Below are 18,995 nucleotides of genomic sequence, written 5' to 3' on the forward strand. Positions count from 1 at the left end.
AGTTGCAGTTACTGTGAGTGTGTATTGCTGATTTACGGCAACAACCTCTAGTTAGCTGATTCACAGATACCTTGACATTACTGTTTCCCATGCTAACAGGAGCTAAGTTGCTACATTTGGTAGCAGCGGTTTATCTTGCTAGCTCAAAATAAACAGTTTATATGAGGCAGTCACTGTTAACATCATCAATAAATATCCAATAAATCTGTTTTTATAAAACGACCGATAATAAAGACTTGAATTTCAATCATTTCTTCAGTTATTGGTTATTCATATGACTCATTATTTCATAATGTCTTTAATGATTCAATATTAAATACTCTAGGGTTCATCAGAGTGTTGCTTTGTGGGTCAGTAGCATCAGAAATCATGAAACAGTGACAACAGGTTTCATTGAATTCGCTTGCTTCGTTTTTTTTTTGTTTTTTTTTTAGCACAATATTTGTTTTATTTTGTTTTGCACTACTGGCCAGTGTGGCGATATCTCCATTTATGAAGGCCTACTTGATTTGCGTTTCCCTTTCATATCTGAAACCTTCAGTCGTAGTGGCTGGATCTTGACTATGAACCTGCACAAGGTAAATGAAAACCAAGCTATTATGGATCTATGTGACTGGAAAACCGTCAAAAAACTAAGTAAATGGCAGCAAGTAAGGCTGGAGCAATATACTGCTCTGCTGATAAATGGAGTTGACACTGACCTTGAGTGAAAGATTATGTATGAGGCACTCAGTGTAACCCGTACCTAATGACGTACCACTATTACAATAATCAGTAATACTGTTACTATTCATATTGTGTGATAGTAAGTTTTAGTGTCTAAAATTCAAATTGTCTCTACTCTAACAGGAAACCTAGAAAAAGAAATCTAATGGAAGCTTGGAATATTTGGAAGTTTAGGTCATTTTTGGCCTGAAAATGCTGAGACATTGCATCTCAGCAATGAAGATATCTTAAGAGTCATGCTCTCTGATTCGTAGTCGTAGTGTTTGATAACAACCACAACATGTAGGAAGTGTATCTTTAAATCAAAACATGAAAGAATAAAAACTAACTTAGCTTATTGGATTTGACCCTGAGCTTCAGTTCTGGTCATGGCCATGCCACGGCAGAGTAACTGTCTGCCCACAAAGGGGTGTACAGTGTGCTGGCTGAGAGTTTGGCCAGAAGAGAAAGTGAAAGAAGCAAATGCACCTGTTATCATTGGGCTTCTCAGGATGAAGTGGCAGGGGTGGGGGTGGGGGTGGGGATGGTGGTAGTGCTTGGTGGTGACTGCTATGAGAAACAGCTTTTCACTCCTCTTCAACATGTTCAGTTTATACTTAAAAGGACACCTTTCTAAAACACTGCAGTCTGCATTCCAGTGTACCCTGTTAAACACTGGAGTACTGTATGCACGGTGAGAGACTTTGTGGATGATCTAGTGAATCCCGTTGATGATATGATTGTGCAGCAGCTCCTGTTCATGGTTGTGTATGGTGGGATTCAGCTCCTCGTCCCGCAGCCGGGCGTTCTTCCTGATCTCCTCCAGGGAGTAGTCCTGCACCAGGCTGCCGTTCTCGAAAACAGTCACCAGCAGGTCCTGAAGAACGCACAGATAAATAATAAGTACAGGAGGAGGTGCTTTTAGGATTATTAAACACATTCAGTCCACAGACAGAGAAAGAAATCCTGATTTTGCATCTAGTTTAAAAGGCACCCCATCATTCTCTCCAACTATTTTATTAGGGAGAGTCTAATGGAAGATGCTATCAGGTTGAATTCTGGGAACAAAGACATCCAGTGTTGTTGAAACTTGATTAGAAATCATCAAGAGAAATTCAAATAAGGGAGAGGGGGATGAAGATTATACTACTACTACATACATACTTCATGCTAAACGTTCAAAAATGTACAGTGTATGTTGTAAACCAGCGATAACTGATACGTGAGAGTGAGAGTTAAACACCGGGACTAACCTCCTCAGGCTTGCCTGCTCCTCTCTCTATTGTCTCTAAGAAGCCATCAGAGTTTCTCCTCAGTGATAATCGACCTCTCTTTGACCCCTTGGATGGGTCGGTCACTGGCTGCTTGTACACGTCCATCTGGAGGGAGACATAAAACTAGTTTAAAGGCAACTAATTGAAAGCAAATTGAAAGCCACTCTGTGAGGATGACAGCATCTGTGCCTGTGATGGAGACAAGAAAGCACATGAATAGTTGAACCAGGATGTTGCTCTGCAAAGTCTTCATCACTGGGACTGGCAAAAGACCACGTCAGGTAGCCAGGTGATGATAAGTCAACCAAAATGAACAATCAGTTCTACAGCTGTGCTCAAAAAACCAGGTGAGCCGAATGAGAGTTAAATAGTAGGCAGCCACAGCAGCTAGATAACTACTGTGTTATCCTTGTAAATTAGATAATTAGTATCTAGTGAACAGTTAATATCACTCAACTACAAAACCAATTTGCTGCTGAACAAGAGGAAACCTTATAGTGTAACAATAAGTGGTCCTGGTTGTTTTTGCCTCAATGTTGCTTTGAAGCTTCTGTTGCATCAAGAATCCCCAAATTACTTTCTTTGATTACTATAATTAAAAATTCACGAGACAACCAAAACCAAATCACCTATCATCTTCCCTTTTTGCCAGTTTCCGGTCTGGACCTGCTCTAAATGAAAAGGCAAGTTGGTGCTATATGAATACAATAGATTTGGGTGAGGAACTTATTAATCAAAGTTCTGGTTTAATCTAATTTTTTATCATTCCAGATAGCTTACAAATTAATCTAAATAACCTGCTACACCAGTAAATGACTTCAGTAAATTCAATCCAAATGAAGCCAGAGCCCTTCCACTTACCCCCTTGCCATTAGTCTCCACATAACTGCACTTGAAGGCACAGCTGAGTGTATCTCTGTTGAGTTTCTGAAGCAGAGCGCTGCCACATCCAAAGAAGACATTCTCAGCACTCCAGCCTTCATCGCTCAGCTTTTGAAGAATCTTCAGAAAACAGAGACAGTAAAGTTTCAAACACAACAAGACAGACTTCATCAGGATATGCAATTTATGTTTAGGAAAAGTCAAAAGCTGTGTCTGAGTTACAGCGAAGACAACTGCAAATCTATTATAGTTAAGATTAAAAAAATAAAACTAGTGCAGCAACCAAACCTTTTATTTATTTATTTATTTTTACCTCATCCACTGAGCTGAGGTCAATACCATCTCCTTGAATGATTCTCAGGTAAGAAGGCAGCACCTTGTATCCAACAGAGTTCAGAGAACAGCCAAAGCACTCCTCTAAAATCTTGATGACCTATAAAACAAAACACGGCATTTGAATGATTTTTATTTTGGAGTTTGGAGCATTTCTATGTGTGCTAGAGGGTGCTTATGGAGGATTTAGTTATGTATATTATTGTGTTCATTTTGGCTAAAAGCTAATGATGTTTGCTATGAAAACTGTACCATTTATTAGATATTAAGAAATCCTTCATTTTACATGTGGTCTCTTGCTGCCCTCTGCTGGACAGTCTGTGTTTCTCTGTGTGTTGGTCCTCTGAGGTCATTGGACACAGTCCAAGCGATCAGAGTCCAAGTCATGTTGAACCCTCATCCTTTGGACTGAGAGACAAACAGCTAACCACTCAACTATTTGGGAAAACACGTTGCACGGCATGTATGTTGGACAGACAAAATATAGTCAGGGCCCAGAAAATGTTGACACGCAGGCCACATAATAAGGTAGCTTTTTATTCTACAGCCTTGGTACTTGGGTTAAATTTGTACTTTCTGTGCAATTTGATGCAAATTAGAAACTGGAGATTTGGCAACTGGAAACTGGTGATTTAGACCGGGAAGTCCCTGGGCATTCCAGTCACTGGAGTCTAATGGGATAAGGAGCAGTGGGTAAGTGGGTAACTGCCTATATTTGAAAGTATCATACGTTTTTTTCTGACATAAAAAAAAAAGCTGCCTGTGGTAATCGTACTGATGCAGCAGCGTGGATTACCTTTCACCAGCCAGTTCAGAAGGCTGCTGACCCTGACTGCTGAACAATCAGCGCTCCAAACAATGTAAATACATAGTAAACCATTCGCTTGAGGACAAAGTACTTAAAATTTTGTAGTGATACTCCTACTATCTTTATGATGACACATGCGAGCTTTGGTAATGACATTCTTTGCAGAAAAGTTGCTCATTTCCTCTATTCAAGCAATGCTGTTATGATGTATTTGTGTATTTCTTTAAAATTTTTCTTGGACATACCATCTGAAACGGTATGGTACCTTTTCAGATTGTGAGTATACTGCCATCACAATCTGGGAAGCTAGCGACCAAGCTGGTAACATTAGTTCAAAACCCAGCAACAGTTAGTCCTGTGTACCTTTTCAGTCATTAATAAGTCCAGGCCAGTTCCTGTCACTTTACATCACACTTTTCAAACAAAGACAAAGAAGGCATTTTCCTCCTCTTTTATAGTATTAAGCATGTATTATAATATTTACCAATATTGGTCAAAGTGAAAACAAACAAAAAAAAAGCTGGAGCTGAAACTTTGTTTGTGTGCGTTATAAAACTGTCTCCTTTATGAGTAACAACCATTTTATTTTCAATCTGCACAAACACAATATGCATGGTAATGCTTGTAGGCAAAGTCCCTACAAATTATTTTCAGAAATTCTGGCCTCAGTCCCAAGTGAACACAATTATAATTCCACTTGACAAGAATCACACCGCACAATTTAAGCTCACGTCAGTGGTACAGTGCAGTGTGGGAAGCAGGTGCAGTTCTGAAGCTAAAATGTAGCTGAATAATTGCTGCCTACAGATGATGTTTTCTCCAAAAGTCCACAGCAGACCCTTGAGTGCTGGAGTTTAGACTTTAGATTTCAAACTTCTAAGACCAATCTAGAGGAAAATTCCAATTTGAAATAACTATGGGTTAGTAAACAGTGTCCATATGTTTTTCTAAAAAAAATGGCTACAGTGAAAATAGTCATACTCGCCTGCAAGTCTAGTTTAGGTATCTGTTTTTGTTGGTCAGCACTGACTAATCCCAACCCTGTTATTTACCTCAATAAGAGTCTCTGCAGGATCTCCAGAGTCCGGCCGGATGACCAGACAGGAGTCTTGGCTGCGCTCCATGACTCGCTCCTTCAGTTTGTCTCCCCAGATGTGTTTGCAGGCGTTAAAGATGTCGTAGCTGTCACTGACCACTGAGACCGGTCCTGAGGAGAACTGGTCCAGGACTCGCTCAAAAGCCTCCTTCTCCCTACTCCTCCCCCAGGAGATGATCGTACTGGATGAGAGGATGAAATAATATAAGAGACTGACAGGTAATGAAATGAACTCGTCGCTTTATATATCTGTATATGTGTGTATGTGTTATACCTGTGCTCTGCTGCTGGAATGGAGAAGCCAGCCATAGGACAGCCATAATATCTCTGAGCCATCAGAAGCCCAGCTACTGTGTCTGTGCTGCAGAAATTAACCAGGTGAGCTGCTCCACCTAACGCTGCAGACTGGACAGTAGAGATGGGAATTATCAGTCACAGTTTAAAAGGCCAGTAGCTCAGCAACTGCTAACGTGCATCAGGGTTATTACATCCTGATTATCACTGTGGATTATATGTTTTTGCAGTGAGCTTTATGCAGGTAGTCACATAGCCCCTGGTCCAAGACCTTCATACGATGTATCACAGTGACTGTTGAGTTGGAACTCAAGAAAAATAAAGAGCTGAAAAGAACAGAGAGGATGAGCAAAATTAAAAGCATGTGAAGGAAACGCAGCGGGCAAACAGGAAGTGAAGTTTCATCTTCAGTCAACAGTGGACACACCGCTGTCAAGAGAAATCACTGTCGTAATTTGAGTTAATGTTATGATATGACAATCAGTAAGACAGTGTGATTTTCACTCTGGCTTATGTAATTACTTTCTAGCTCTGTTATGAGGTGATTTACTTTGAAATGGGTGATGTGAATATTTTTGTTCCAGAAAAATGCTGCAGAACTAAGTGTTTTTTTCCCTAGGTGTAACAAAATTGAGAAATTGTAAATACACTACTCACAGTAAGTTAGGGATATTGTGAGAGACTCAGTGGATGTCATACATACGGTGTTTGTTTCACTTCAGAGATTTTTGGAAAAAGGAGGCAATTGTATTGGCGTGATAGACACACCTCATTTTGTGTTTTCCACGTAATGGTCTCACTGTGTACAGTGTGCCTTACATATTGGGGCCAATACCAAAAAATACTAAAAGACAACCCTTTTCAATGTGGCATCAATTCCAACATTCTGTGGGTATAAAAATCTGGTATTGTCAGTAAGTCATTCCAAGTTCATCATTCAAACAGCCATGAACACACGACGTCACTTAACGGACGAGCAGCGCCACCTGGCCATAGCGTGCCTTCGGGTCAGTGGCAGGCAGTCAGATGTTGCTCGTGAACTTGGTGTGTCTCTAAGTGTCATCAGCAGGCTTGCATCAAGACACAGAACTACTGGCAGAGTTCGTGACAGACCCAGGAGTGGAGCCCCATGAGTGACAGACCGCAACGATGACCAGTACCTAAGGACCTATGGACCTTATTGATGGCTCAGTCACTGCACGTTCTTACCTCAGAGACATCATGGAACCCATCATCATCCCCCAATTCCACCAGCACACCCCCAATTTTCTGTTCATGGATGATAATGCTCCACTACATCGTGTCAGAATTGTCACAGCTGGACTTCAGGAAGTCGGAGTGCCTCATATGGTATGGCCAGCAATGTCCCCTGACCTGAACCCCACAGAGCATGTCTGGGACCAGCTGAAGCAGAGACTGGATGATTGTACCCCACCCCCACGTGACCTGGCAGAACTGCGTGTAGCACTTGTGGAAGAGTGGAACGCATTGCCTCAGAACAACATCATGAGGCTACTGAGGAGCATGAGACATCGCTGTCAAGCTGTCATTGCAGCAAATGGTGGAAACACCCGCTACTGACATTGACAATTTTTGTTATTTGGGGCTGTCCTTGTCATTGTCAAAATTTTTGGGGTAATAAATATTAAACTAATGAAAATGGTGTTTCTTCTCATTCATTTTTAGTAATATCAAGAGAACTTTTACTTATTTCATTAAAATTCAGACCAAATAGGAAAAGCACTCATGTCAATAATGATATCCCTAACTTATTGTGAGTAGTGTATATTTCAGGGTAATAAGCAATGTTCACTTTTAGAGATCAGATTTCCTTGATAAAGGTCACGGCACTTTGACAATGTCCTTTTTCCCACCCTGTTGTTTTCGTTAACAAGCCGAGTAACTCTGAGTAGATAAACTGGATTGTATCAAAGTAAACAAAGCAAAGTGGACTGAAAATTAAAAAGAGGAAAAGAAATGGGAGTTGTCCCACGCGCTCTATGAAATCAACCAGGCCATTTTCAAGTTGGGGCAGGAGCTGAACAAAAGCCTTGTGCAACTTGACAGTTGATAACCACGATGTGACAGTAAAGAATTAAAGATTAAAGAAGATAAAACTCAGAGGAATATTAAGTGAAAAAAATGTCAAGTAGGCGTAAAGTGACAAACAAACAAAAAAAAAAAAAAAACAGGATTTACTTCAACAGAATGAGGGTGAGTTCCATTACAGTCATGTAATGGAACATGTAAAACAACAACATGTAAAATCACAGATCACCTCTTCCCTGAGAGAACCCCTCCCAAAAAGCTGCTGATTCTCTAAGTCACACTGATGATTCAGTACACTGAGTTCAGGTTGAAGATTTGAAGGCTGAGTGCTAAAGATTTGTTCCTTCATGTACCAAACAGTTCTACTAGACAGAGACACACACACACAGACATGAGCTTAACACTGCAATCACACTATTCTGTGTTTATGTTATTGTAAATAAGCTGCTGCCTGGGTTAAAAACACTGACATCAACCTCCTAGAGGTAAAGAGAACTCTGAGAATCTTATTATAAAATTCTCTTATGAGTAAATACTTTGAGCTCTGTGCCTGAGTTGAACAAGAGACTGATAACTGAATTTACATTCCAACGTTATGCTTATTATGTAAGTCTCTGCCTTTTATTGAGTTCCCTTAATATAACCTTTGTGCCCCGTAATCACTGAAGTGAACAGCACTTATATCATGCAAAAGTTACATAACACCAGCATGACACAGCCATATGCAGACAGCAGATCTCACAAGATGATCATTTTCTGAAATGCCCAGGTCATAGTGCAAACATAGTGCCTGTAGATATCCTTACAACATACAGAAATAAAGTGAGAGGCCCCATTAGCCTTGTTTATAAGGTTGTCTCAAACTCAATGCTGGTTGGACACAAAACAAAGAGAAGGAGTGAGAAAGTCTTCCTGACCTCCTGTGAGGAGACTCCTCTGTAGCCAAAGTCATGCAGTTTCAGGTCCAGGCCTTCCAGGCTTCCTGAGGTGGCCTTCAGGTGCTTGGCCAGGATCTTCTTGAATTCCCTGGATACTGTGGCTACCGTGATGGGATACCACATCTGGACCAGCATGGTCTACAGCCGGCAAGAGAGAGGGGTGGATGGGTATGGAGATTAAAAAAAGAAAAGAAAACAATAGTGTGATAGTGAGTGATCAGTTGGTAAGAAAAAGAAAGGCAGAAGAGGAGAGAAGGGCCGTATTTTAATGAAAGAAAGAGTTCAGATGACAAATAAATGACAATATTGAGGTTGTAGGCATAGGGATGGCTACCACCCAGGTAAAGATATTAGCATTCCTGACATTGAGTTAAATTTAAAAATGTAAAAATTAAGTTAAGCTATAGCATTACTGCGCAAAACATGCATTACTGTGCCATTTCCTGTGGGAGATAATATACATATGAACATGGAGGCACACTGGATGAATCCTTTGTTTCTGAACTCCTCAACCCACGTTCAATAAATATTACTGCCTGCCTAAACATTACGTGGTTGCATGAAAACATCAAGAAATGAGTCACTTAATACTAATTACATTTCTTTGAGGTAGTAAATTAAGGCAACAGTCACTTAATTGTACTGTGAACTGATTCAGGCTCCAGTCAATCTGTGTTCTTTGCCTATGGCATTGTAATTTACACCCCATGCAGTACAAGTCAACATCACGTTCCTCCAGTCTGATCAGGAACCTCTGAACCACAGAGACTAAACTGGGAACTAAGAAAAAAAAAAAAAAACAGCTCTTGCATTTTCTTGTTGGTTTTTCCTCCACATGCTAGGATCAGACAAATTAGACCAGTGTTCAGTGATGTTTAAAACATGAGGGCAGTGTTTGAAGCACAACTGTTGCACATGTGCAAATGACAACCTCATCCTGTTTACTGTATACTGATGTGCCATGTGACTCTGGTATCTGAGTGGATGTAATGAATGGATGCAAAGTAGACATGCAGAGGTGAAAAATAAGACTCTAAATACAAACCTCTACTTTTATTTTACTTTTTTTTTAACTGCTCAGGAAGCAGTTTAAAAAAAATTTAAGCAAAGCAAAGAAACAACAAAGATTAAAAAAAAGGAATTAAATTAAATCAAATCAAATCCAGGTATTAAATAAATTAAAATGAAGCAAGTTCCTCTCTATGCTAATATGTTGCCCTTGCTTTGCTTTCACCTTCATCTTGTCATCTTCCTGTAGGATGAACCCCTGACCAACCAATCTGGTTTGGTCACAGTTTGTTCCCACACTGCCTTTATACAGACAGAGGTTTTGTGCATCATCAGCAAAGGTTGCTTCATCTGTAGGAACTGTTTGCATTAACTTTCAAGGCTTCATTTACTTCCATTGCTGCGGAGAAGCTGTAAGTTAATCCCTGAAAAAGGCCTGTTTACTATCAAATATACAGGATTTTTCAGTTTCTGGTGACCTAAACTTTTTTTGGGGGCAGTTTACTGCTGACCTTTGTACCATTTAAGGTTATTTATTCTATTTAAAAAGTCTAACTTTACATTGGTGAGTTTACCTCAATGTAGTTGGTGAGCCAGTAGAAGTTGGGATCTGTGTTTTCCACAGTGAAGAGCACGTTGCCTCTCGGTATAATCCTGCCCTCAGGAACAGCTTTGATCCGGATAGGAAGACGGCCATCATGTTTCTGACACAGTAACAAGCACATTTACTTCAAGTTATAACATATATATATATATATATATATATATATATATATATATATATATATATATATATATATATATATATATATATATATGTGTAATGATGAATGCTGCTTTGTGAATCTGTCAAGACAGACTGACAGCTGGAAAAAAAAATCTCCTTACACACCTCCAGGACTTTCCTCCAGCCTTCTTCATCGAACACAGCTTGTCTGAAGTGCATCTGGTAGAAGAGCTTGGCTTCCTGAATCTTCTCCTCTGTGACCACAGGGCCTGTACAGGACAAACCCAGTCACACTCTCACAGGACTGTTTCAAAACATCCAGAAAACGATCCAGTCTGCACTATGAGCAACCACCGATAAATCAACAGTCACTTTATTTAAAACTGCATGTGTATCCTCTGGCTCGTTTCCAATGGTGTTGGATTTACCAAACACGTCTGAAATCACACTTTTGAGGTGTGAACTCTACAAAAGTACAGTGTACTACTGGCTGCCGCTGAGTTTTCATTCATTCAATGGGCTATTTTAATGGTACATGGGGATATTTGTACAAGGTACAGGTTCATTTCTTAGATCAGAGGAGAAAGTGTGAATGTACCTGTGAGGTACTTCTTCAGCAGATACTGAAGACCGAAGAACACCACTTCATTAAACTGGGAACCTTTCTTGCGTCTGCACTCAAAGTAGGAGTAGATTTTGCTGATGTTGGGAGGATACTGTTTGTAGTGTGTGATCTGAAAGAAAACAGACACAAGTCAAGCACAACCAGCCAGCAGGCAAAACCAGATTAACTGAGTAAACATGTTACAATGTATTTCTAATAATAACCCACAGTATGTGTAATGTTTCAATTCATCACTTCCTAATCTTATCACGCCACACAGATTTGTTTTGTGAAATAGCATGAAATAAGACCCCAGTAAGTACACTAATGATAAGCTGGAAAACCAAAGGATTGCCTGCTCAACGTGATGTGTTGCGTGTACAGTAAGCATGTTTTCTGGATCCACGTGAGGAGGTGTGATGACAGCTCAAAGCACAAGTCTCTCTTTATGCTCCTGCGCTACTAATTGAATAATCAGGAGCAACAACCAGTCACTTGAAGAAACAGCTCCAAGAGACATTTCTCTCCCTCTGCATTCTTCTGCCTCATCCTGCCTCCTGCCAAAGTTCTCTCCCCTCTCCTCCTTCTCTAATCTAAGAAGAACAAACTCAGAGTCACAGAGGTTACCAACATTTGACATTTGCGTGTCATGTCATATTTGTTTGAACTTGATTTCTGTCATTGGAAAAAGTGAGTTCTGCTGACTGCAGCAAAATATGTGTGACATCTGTGTTCTTGTTTGACTGAACTACGACCGGGTTACGGTCAACAACAACTGACAATAATTATGATTTGCCGCAGTGTGGCTGGTAGTGTTTTCACCTAGATGCAGTCACAAAACTTTCCAGGTGTGTAGCTGAGATCAAGATTAAGCCGAGCAAGGGCGCCACAAGTAGGGGATGGGAAGAAGGGAAGGAGCCATTGCCATTTCATGACGAGATCACATCAGCCAGAATGTCAGTCAACATGTAGTATTCAGTAGTCAGTACTCTACACATGGGTCAGCCCACACCCATCTTCAAACTCGGCGTTCCTTTATATCACAACTATAAAGCTGTAAAGTTTTGTGACTGCACCTTGCACAGCTGTGAATCTATAACTGTGACAAACTCTGTCCACAGACAAACACTTAACAGCTGCCAAAGCACTCAAAACCACCTCAGTGTTGATTCCTGCTACAGTGGGTGTCTCCAGGACCACATTTTGCTATGATGACACATAGACACAAACATGCAGACACACAGACTCAACCGGTGAAAACAATACGAGCTCTGCTGTTGGGGTCTGAATACTTTGTGAAGCCACTGTAAGAATGTAAATACTATACAATCAAGGCAGCAGTCATATACGTTACATATATGTTAATAATAATAAAATAATGAAGTGTGTGTTTCTAGTGACATCGGTGAATTGTGTGACAGATTCTACAAAACGAAGAACTGAGGAAGTGTAGCAACTAAAGAGGAATTTACAGCCATGCCTAGTCAGCGTGGAAACCAGTTCTAGTCAGAACTCCATGGAAATTCAGTGCACCCATAAAGATCTGTCTCTGTGACATGGTAGAGACATGGGACATAATTTCACTCCTTTCTTTCCTCCACCAGCATCGTAGCAGTTATTAGATTTATGAATAGCCAAGCACATACAGTTGCAAGAAAAAGTATGCGAACCCTTTGGAATTACCTGGATTTCTGCATAAAATTGTCATAAAATGTGATCTGATCTTCATCTAAGTCAAGAGTATTGACAAACATAATGTGCCTAAAATAATAACACAAAAAAAAACAAAGAAGGAAGCCACAGCGTACTAAAAAGAACATCACTGCACACCTGAAGTTTGCAAAAGAGCACAATGACACTCCACAGCGGTATTGGCAAAATGGTTTGTGGACTGATGAAACTAAGACTGAACTATTTGGAAAGAACATGCAGCACTACATCTGGCGTAAAAAGGGCCTGGCCAGCTTGAAATCACTGAGGGGAATACGAATTCCCAAGTGTATCACAAAATTCTTCAGGATAATGTGAGGATGTACGTCTGCTGAAACTCTGTAGAAGTTGGGTGATGCGACAGGACAATGACCCAAAACACTGGAGTAAGTCCACAACAGAATGGCTTCAGAAAAACAAAATCCACCTTTTGGAGTGGCCAAGTCAGAGACCGGACCTCAACCAAATAGAGATGCTGTGGAATGACTTGAAGAGGGTCATACACATGAGATGTCCAAAGAATATGACAGAGCTAAAACAGTTCTGCCATGAATGATGTGCAGGTCTGATCCACAGATACAGGAAGCGCCTGATTACCGGTAAGGTTATTGGTGCCAAGGGGGGACCAACCAGTTGTGTTCATTAAAGACATGAAAGATCAGAATTTTTTTGTGTTATTATTTTAAGCACATTATACTTGTTAATACTCTTGACTGAGACGAAGATCAGATCACATTTTCTGACAAATTAATGCAGAAAACCATGAAATTTCAAAAGGTTCACATACTTTTTTGTCACAACTGTATATATACAGCATGTACTGTGTATACACACAAACACACTCACTGTCCACTTTATTAGGAACACCATACTTAGACTGAGTAGCTCCTCCCTCTGCTGTCAAAACAGTCTCAGGTCTTCATGTCATTGATTCCACAAGAGGTTGGAAGCCTTTCTTTGATATTCTGTTCTACCATATCCCAAAGGGGTTCTACTGGACTCAGGTCTGGAGACTGGGGAGGACACTGAAGTTCACCGAACTCACTGTCATGCTCATGAAATCAGTTTGAGACGAATTTAACTTTGTGACATGGGGCATTATCCCGCTGGAAGTAGCCATTAGAAGATGGTGAACTGTGGCCATGAAGGGATGAACATGGTCAGCAACAACACTCAGACAGACTGAGACATTCAGACCATGATTGATTGGTATTAAGGCCCAAAGTGAACCAAGAAAACATTCCCCACACCATCACACCACCACCACCAGCCTGGACTGTTGACACAAGGCAGGTTGGGTCCATGGATTCATGCTGTTGATGCCAAACTCTGACCCTACCATCTGCAGGTTCAGCAGAAATCCAGATCTATCAGACCAGGCTACATTTTTCCAGTCTTCATCTGTCCAGCATTGGTGTGCCTGTGTCCACTGCAGCCTCAGATCTCTGACAGGACTGGAACCCTACATGGTCCCTGCTGTTGTAGTTCATCCACCTCATGGTTGGACATGTTGATTTTGAGATGAGAGTGGTTATCTGAGTTATTGTAGCTTTTCTGTCAGCTCCAATAACCAGGCTGGTCATTCTCCTCTGACCTCTCTCATCAACAAGGTGTTTCCATCAGCAGAACTGCCCCTCTCTGGATGGTTTTTGTTTTTGGCTCCATTCTGAGTTAAACTCTAGAGACTGTTGATTGTGAAAATTCCACAAGATCAGCAGTTTCAGAAATACTCAAACAAGCCTGCCTAGCACCTACTTTTCTGTAGAGTATATTCATATTAATGCACATCTACTTTGTTCAATGTAATGAACTGATCAATAATATTGGTATTTGTAAGTCAGAAAGATTACAACAAGATATAATACCAGCCATTACAGAAGATGGAGAAGCCTATGGTAATGTTTCACTCTTACCCATTTCTTCCATAATAAATAATTCAATACTACGAATATTTAATATTTTAAACTTCAGTGATTGATTTACAATCCACAGAATTAGCAGAATTAGCATTGCAAGGCGTTTTTCTGGTAGATCCTGCTGTTCTCCATGGAAACAATAGATCTGAATCACATGCTTGGAACTATTGGAAACTACAAGAGTCATGTGACCCGCTATGTGTGGTGTGTTCAAGTGCTAATGAAATGGTGTGGACATCTGAGAATCTTAGCTGCAGAAAATCACCAGCTGCCTGTCATAAAACCAAAGCCAAAACTAAGAAAGAGTTAGCAATCACGAAAACCTTAAAACAGTGTAATGTGGCTCCACTGTGTAAATCACTGATACCAGTTTGTCTGTGTAAGGCTGATAAAGAGGAGGATGTTTGCCTTTGAAAGGTTTGTTCGGGGAAACATACATCAAACGCTAACATCTATGTTTCATATTGTACATGATCCCTTGCAAATAAAATAAAATAAATAAATGAACTGGTAAGCAAATAAAATGACACATAGTTTTGCACAAATTTTTGCAGACATTAGCGTGTTGTAGATTTAATGGATACAATGATAAATGGATAAAACTACCATAATTGGCCCATCAATCTACACTCACTATCAAACAATGACAAAGTGAAAAAAACTTTTCGCAAATTTAATAGAAATAAAAAAACTAAAATCCCTCCTTTACAAAATCATTCAGACCCTTAATTCAGCCCTTTTTAAAGCCCCTTTGCAGCTATTACAGCTTTGAGTCTTCTTGAGTAAGTCTCTATAAGCTTTGCAGACCTGGATATGCGCAGTTTATTCCAGTCTTCCTGGCAGATCCAGTCTGCCAGGAAGCATTTCTCATTGAATCAGAGACCTGTCCAAAAGCCACTCCAGTGTTTTCTTGGTTTTACGCTTTGGGTCACTGTCATGCTAAAAGGTGAATTGTTGCCCCAGTCTCCGATCATGTCCACTCCAGAGCAGGGATGGTATTAGCCAGCTCATGGGCAGTACCTGGTGTTCACCAAACATAGAGTTTTGAGCTCCGTCCAAAGGGTTCAATCAAGCTGTAGATACAGCTCAGCAAACACGATGCACCTGACCACAATCTGGAGTGCCACAACAAAGGGTCTGAATAGTCTGAAAAACAAGAGATCTTTCAGTCGTTTCACCTCTCATCCAGAACTGAAGAAGCCTCTTGGACAAGAGGTGAAACATATTGAAGATGTACAGCCAAGTCCACCTGCCCTGATCTTGGATAACTATGGCCTGGAAGACTGAGGATCTTCACAGACATCGGCTGATAAATCAGCCTGACCAAGTTATTGATCTAGCTCTAGTTTGGACCAAAGTGGTTGACCGATGGATGGCCTATCGACAGTGCCATCCATTGCACCATGCTGCTTGTGAAGCTGATAAAGCTACGGATACCACACAGATATTTCACAGTTGTAACAAAGGCACACGTGTTTCATGAGTGAGGCAATTATTTAAACTGTCAAACAGTAACTAAGATGGCCGATCACACTCACATTCACATGACAGTGTTGCTGTATTTCATTTGTTAATAATGTCTACAAACCAATTTTTGTAGGGGAAATTCTGGTTGACATGAACTAGGACACAGAGCCCATGATGCAAAAACACAAGCTTATTGCTGTGCATGCACCTTTAAAACCTCAATATGAACATGTACTGTATACGTGGCTGAAATGTTGAACACATTTATATTAAATGAATATTTCTAGATGAGTTAATGAACGGCTTTCTTTGTTCAATTACAGGAGCTGTTCTGTCTGAATGCTTGATCAGACACTATGTGTCCTTGTAGCTGACAGCAGTGTCTCATTTCTGTGGTTATAATGTAACCATCAATGCAAAAGTCACAAAAAAAGTAAAAATGATGATTACACGGTAGGCAGTTTGGGGTTATGTCATATTATGCTGCTGCTGGAGTAGAAACACAAATTTGTAACTTTTAAAATTTTTATATTGGTATTTTAGTATTTACTTTTCTTTTTTTTTCCAAATCATGGAAAGTGCTGTGCTGTAAACCCGGTAACCCCAGTGGACTTTCAGATGAGCTCATCACAATGTACCAAATCAGTTTCTATTATGTAATTGTGATGACAGACAAATTGGAGGAATCCTCTTGGCTGTGCTGCTGCTTTGGACTTTGTTTGCAGTGGTTGTTGGAGCTAATAAAAAGGCCAGTTGGTCATCATCCAGACCTTTGCCATCTGACTGCAGTGCAAACCTTTGAATGACATCTAACGGTGACATCTGACATTTAACTCTACTGAGCTGAGCATATGCCATAGTGTATATGCCAGCACAGCCTGCTCAAGCAGTTGGATTTGTATTACGAAATTAATCCGAAACCGCATGAGTTTCGATGACATGAAACTGAAAGCAAAACAGTCAATGGAGGGCTGGGCTCTGTGATACTCACAACTACACTAGAATACGAGAGCAAGCATTACTGGCTACGAATGACAAGAAAATGCATCATACCATGACTTGTCCTTCAGAACTTATGTCCTGGTTCATTAAACTGGAGTCCTAGAACTCCCCAAGGGTCCTGGTCTTCAGCAAAAAAGACACAATATGTTCTTTCTGCTGCACTATTCCCTTGAGGTTTGCCCTTTGAGATAAATTAATAGTGACTGTTTCAACTTTTAACAGTGTATGAAGACCCTCTGTATTCTTAGTCTGTGTACAAAGACCTGAACACGCATTTTACAGTTGGTGGTAACGTAAATGTGTAAACTATAAATGTCGGACTGTGCATAATGTAGATCTGTACTGTACTTAAAGTTGGCACCAAATGCTCGGTCAGTCTTTACCTTGGTTATGAACTGTTTGAGCAAATATTCATTCACACTTAGATAAAGCTTGGAATTTTTTTAGAAAAATGTTTAGAAAATGCATTCATAGTCAATAAAGGCAGCTATGAAGAGTAGTTTTGGTGTGGTGATAACAAAACTCAGGTATTATATTGGCACCAGCAAAGGTGTCCACAGAAGACTACTCCTGGCCAAGCCATATCTTCTAAAATAAGATTTCACGGATTAAATTTTGATTGCTTGTCCACAGATGGGACTCTATGGACTCTATCCTTTGCTTTTTAATAAACTGCATATGTACTAATAACAACAGCATGCATGCATTTGGTGTTCACACAGTCCCATCTACTACGACGTTGTATCACAGTCAAAACATTCAGTTAGCCAAAAATGAAACGGCTAACGTTATTTGCGATGTGCTATGTGTGATATGTAGCGAGATACTGAACGGAATTTGAAGCTAACTGTACCCCAAAATAAACTGAATTAAATTTACTCGGAAAAAAGCCAGTAATAGGACAGAGAAGGGGACAAGCACGAAGAACATGTCCTACTCACCTTGTAGGAATCAGTCGCAAGCAAGAAATTAAAATCCTGCGATGCCATTGTTGTTTTGGGTGAATGAATTAACGTTAACGTAGCTAAATGTCACTTCAGTCTCCGTCTCCTCGAAGCAACTTAACAAGAGAACGACCCAGGACCCAGACCGAGAAGCTGATGTTAGACCGGGAAAGGACAGACTGGAGCACAGGCTGCAGAGAAAATAAACCTCCGACGACGAATGTTTGTAATTTTAACCCCCGTGTTTCTCCTGTAGACCCAGATTTCGACGTTACAGCACTGGTAAAATAATTAAAGCAGTACTCATTTTGTAGGTTGGAGCGGCGGGGGTGGGGGTTGTTGGAAAGGGGCGGGTTTCAGCACGCATGGCCACGCGCACGTCTTCTCAACGACTCTCTGACCTGGTACGTCATGGTGCGTTCATGGACGTTTTTTTTTTTTTTTTTTTTTTTTTTGGAATGTAGTTAAAGGGATAACTCAGACATTCTGGGCAGTACGCTCGCTGAATCGATCGTCTTTCAACGTATCCTGCATTTTATGTTCACACTAATATTTTTTATTAATACATTTGTTGAAATGGATTGGACTATTAAAGTTAGTAAAAAAAAAAAAAAAAGGCCAATTATCTCTGCAATGCAATCCCTTGTTGTACTTTGACCCACAACAACACGGGGTTCACCAAGAAGGCGCAATACCTCTTGAAATTGCGAAATGCACAGGAATCCCATCATGCCAATTAGTCCCTCACATCTGAATGACAAATTTGCCGGTGTCTCCCAAAGTGACTTACATGTCCATTTCAAAAATGAGTCCTGTATTAATGTTTAGGTATCTGATGGATTAAGGTTAGGGAAACACTGGTCAAAAGAAACACATGCTGACTGTTGGTGGGAAGCAGGGTGTGAGCTGAGGTGTCCCATGTCAAAGTAACCTGCTTTGTCAGTCCGTCAGAACACCGAACATGTTTTGTGTCACTATGATGTTTTGCTGTTTCCACGTTTTCTACAGACAGAGGATAGGAATTACTGTCACAAATGCAAGAGGTCACTTTCTGACGAAATGTAATCAGACCAGCGGTTGTCATGTGTTCAAGCAGTTGATTGATGCTGTCATTTGGTTTGTTTTTCTGTGATGGTGTGTGAGAATAAGGGGATTTAAGTAAATCAGCCCTTTTATGAAGGAAAGATGGAGAAGTTTTCTGTGTCTATCAACACTGCAGTCCAAACCAACATGACTTT

At 40.4% G+C, this 18,995-nt stretch overlaps 1 protein-coding gene and 1 long non-coding RNA gene across 2 annotated transcripts; one reads left to right on the plus strand and one right to left on the minus strand.

The window, feature by feature from the left end:
• Positions 1–866: 866 nt before the first annotated feature.
• On the minus strand, positions 867–18,072 carry nampt2 (nicotinamide phosphoribosyltransferase 2). The gene is made up of 11 exons (XM_041034503.1): positions 17,755–18,072; positions 10,713–10,848; positions 10,280–10,383; positions 9,963–10,091; positions 8,359–8,517; positions 5,373–5,503; positions 5,055–5,280; positions 3,175–3,294; positions 2,841–2,981; positions 1,959–2,084; positions 867–1,582 (listed from the first exon to the last, which is right to left on the minus strand). The coding sequence occupies exons 1-11, from the start codon at positions 17,800–17,802 to the stop codon at positions 1,421–1,423; spliced, it is 1,482 nt and encodes a 493-aa protein (XP_040890437.1). The 5' UTR covers positions 17,803–18,072; the 3' UTR covers positions 867–1,420.
• LOC121179589 lies at positions 3,638–6,930 on the plus strand. The gene is made up of 3 exons (XR_005893880.1): positions 3,638–3,887; positions 5,064–5,317; positions 6,700–6,930. It is a non-coding gene; the product is annotated as an uncharacterized LOC121179589 (long non-coding RNA).
• Positions 18,073–18,995: the final 923 nt, after the last annotated feature.

This window comes from Toxotes jaculatrix, chromosome 3, assembly GCF_017976425.1.
Source record: "Toxotes jaculatrix isolate fToxJac2 chromosome 3, fToxJac2.pri, whole genome shotgun sequence".
NCBI classification, from domain to species: Eukaryota; Metazoa; Chordata; class Actinopteri; family Toxotidae; genus Toxotes; species Toxotes jaculatrix.

What these genes read in the sequence shown, in the direction of transcription:
- nampt2 (XM_041034503.1), bottom strand. Translation starts at nt 17,802, where the DNA reads ATGGCATCGCAGGATTTTAATTTCTTGCTTGCGACTGATTCCTACAAG. An exon ending in CTGCAGAGACTCTTATTGAG is followed by an intron (nt 3,295 to 5,054) that starts GTAAATAACAGG and finishes TTTGTTTTATAG; the next exon opens with GTCATCAAGATTTTAGAGGA. An exon ending in ACCTCAGCTCAGTGGATGAG is followed by an intron (nt 2,982 to 3,174) that starts GTAAAAATAAAT and finishes TGTTTTCTGAAG; the next exon opens with ATTCTTCAAAAGCTGAGCGA.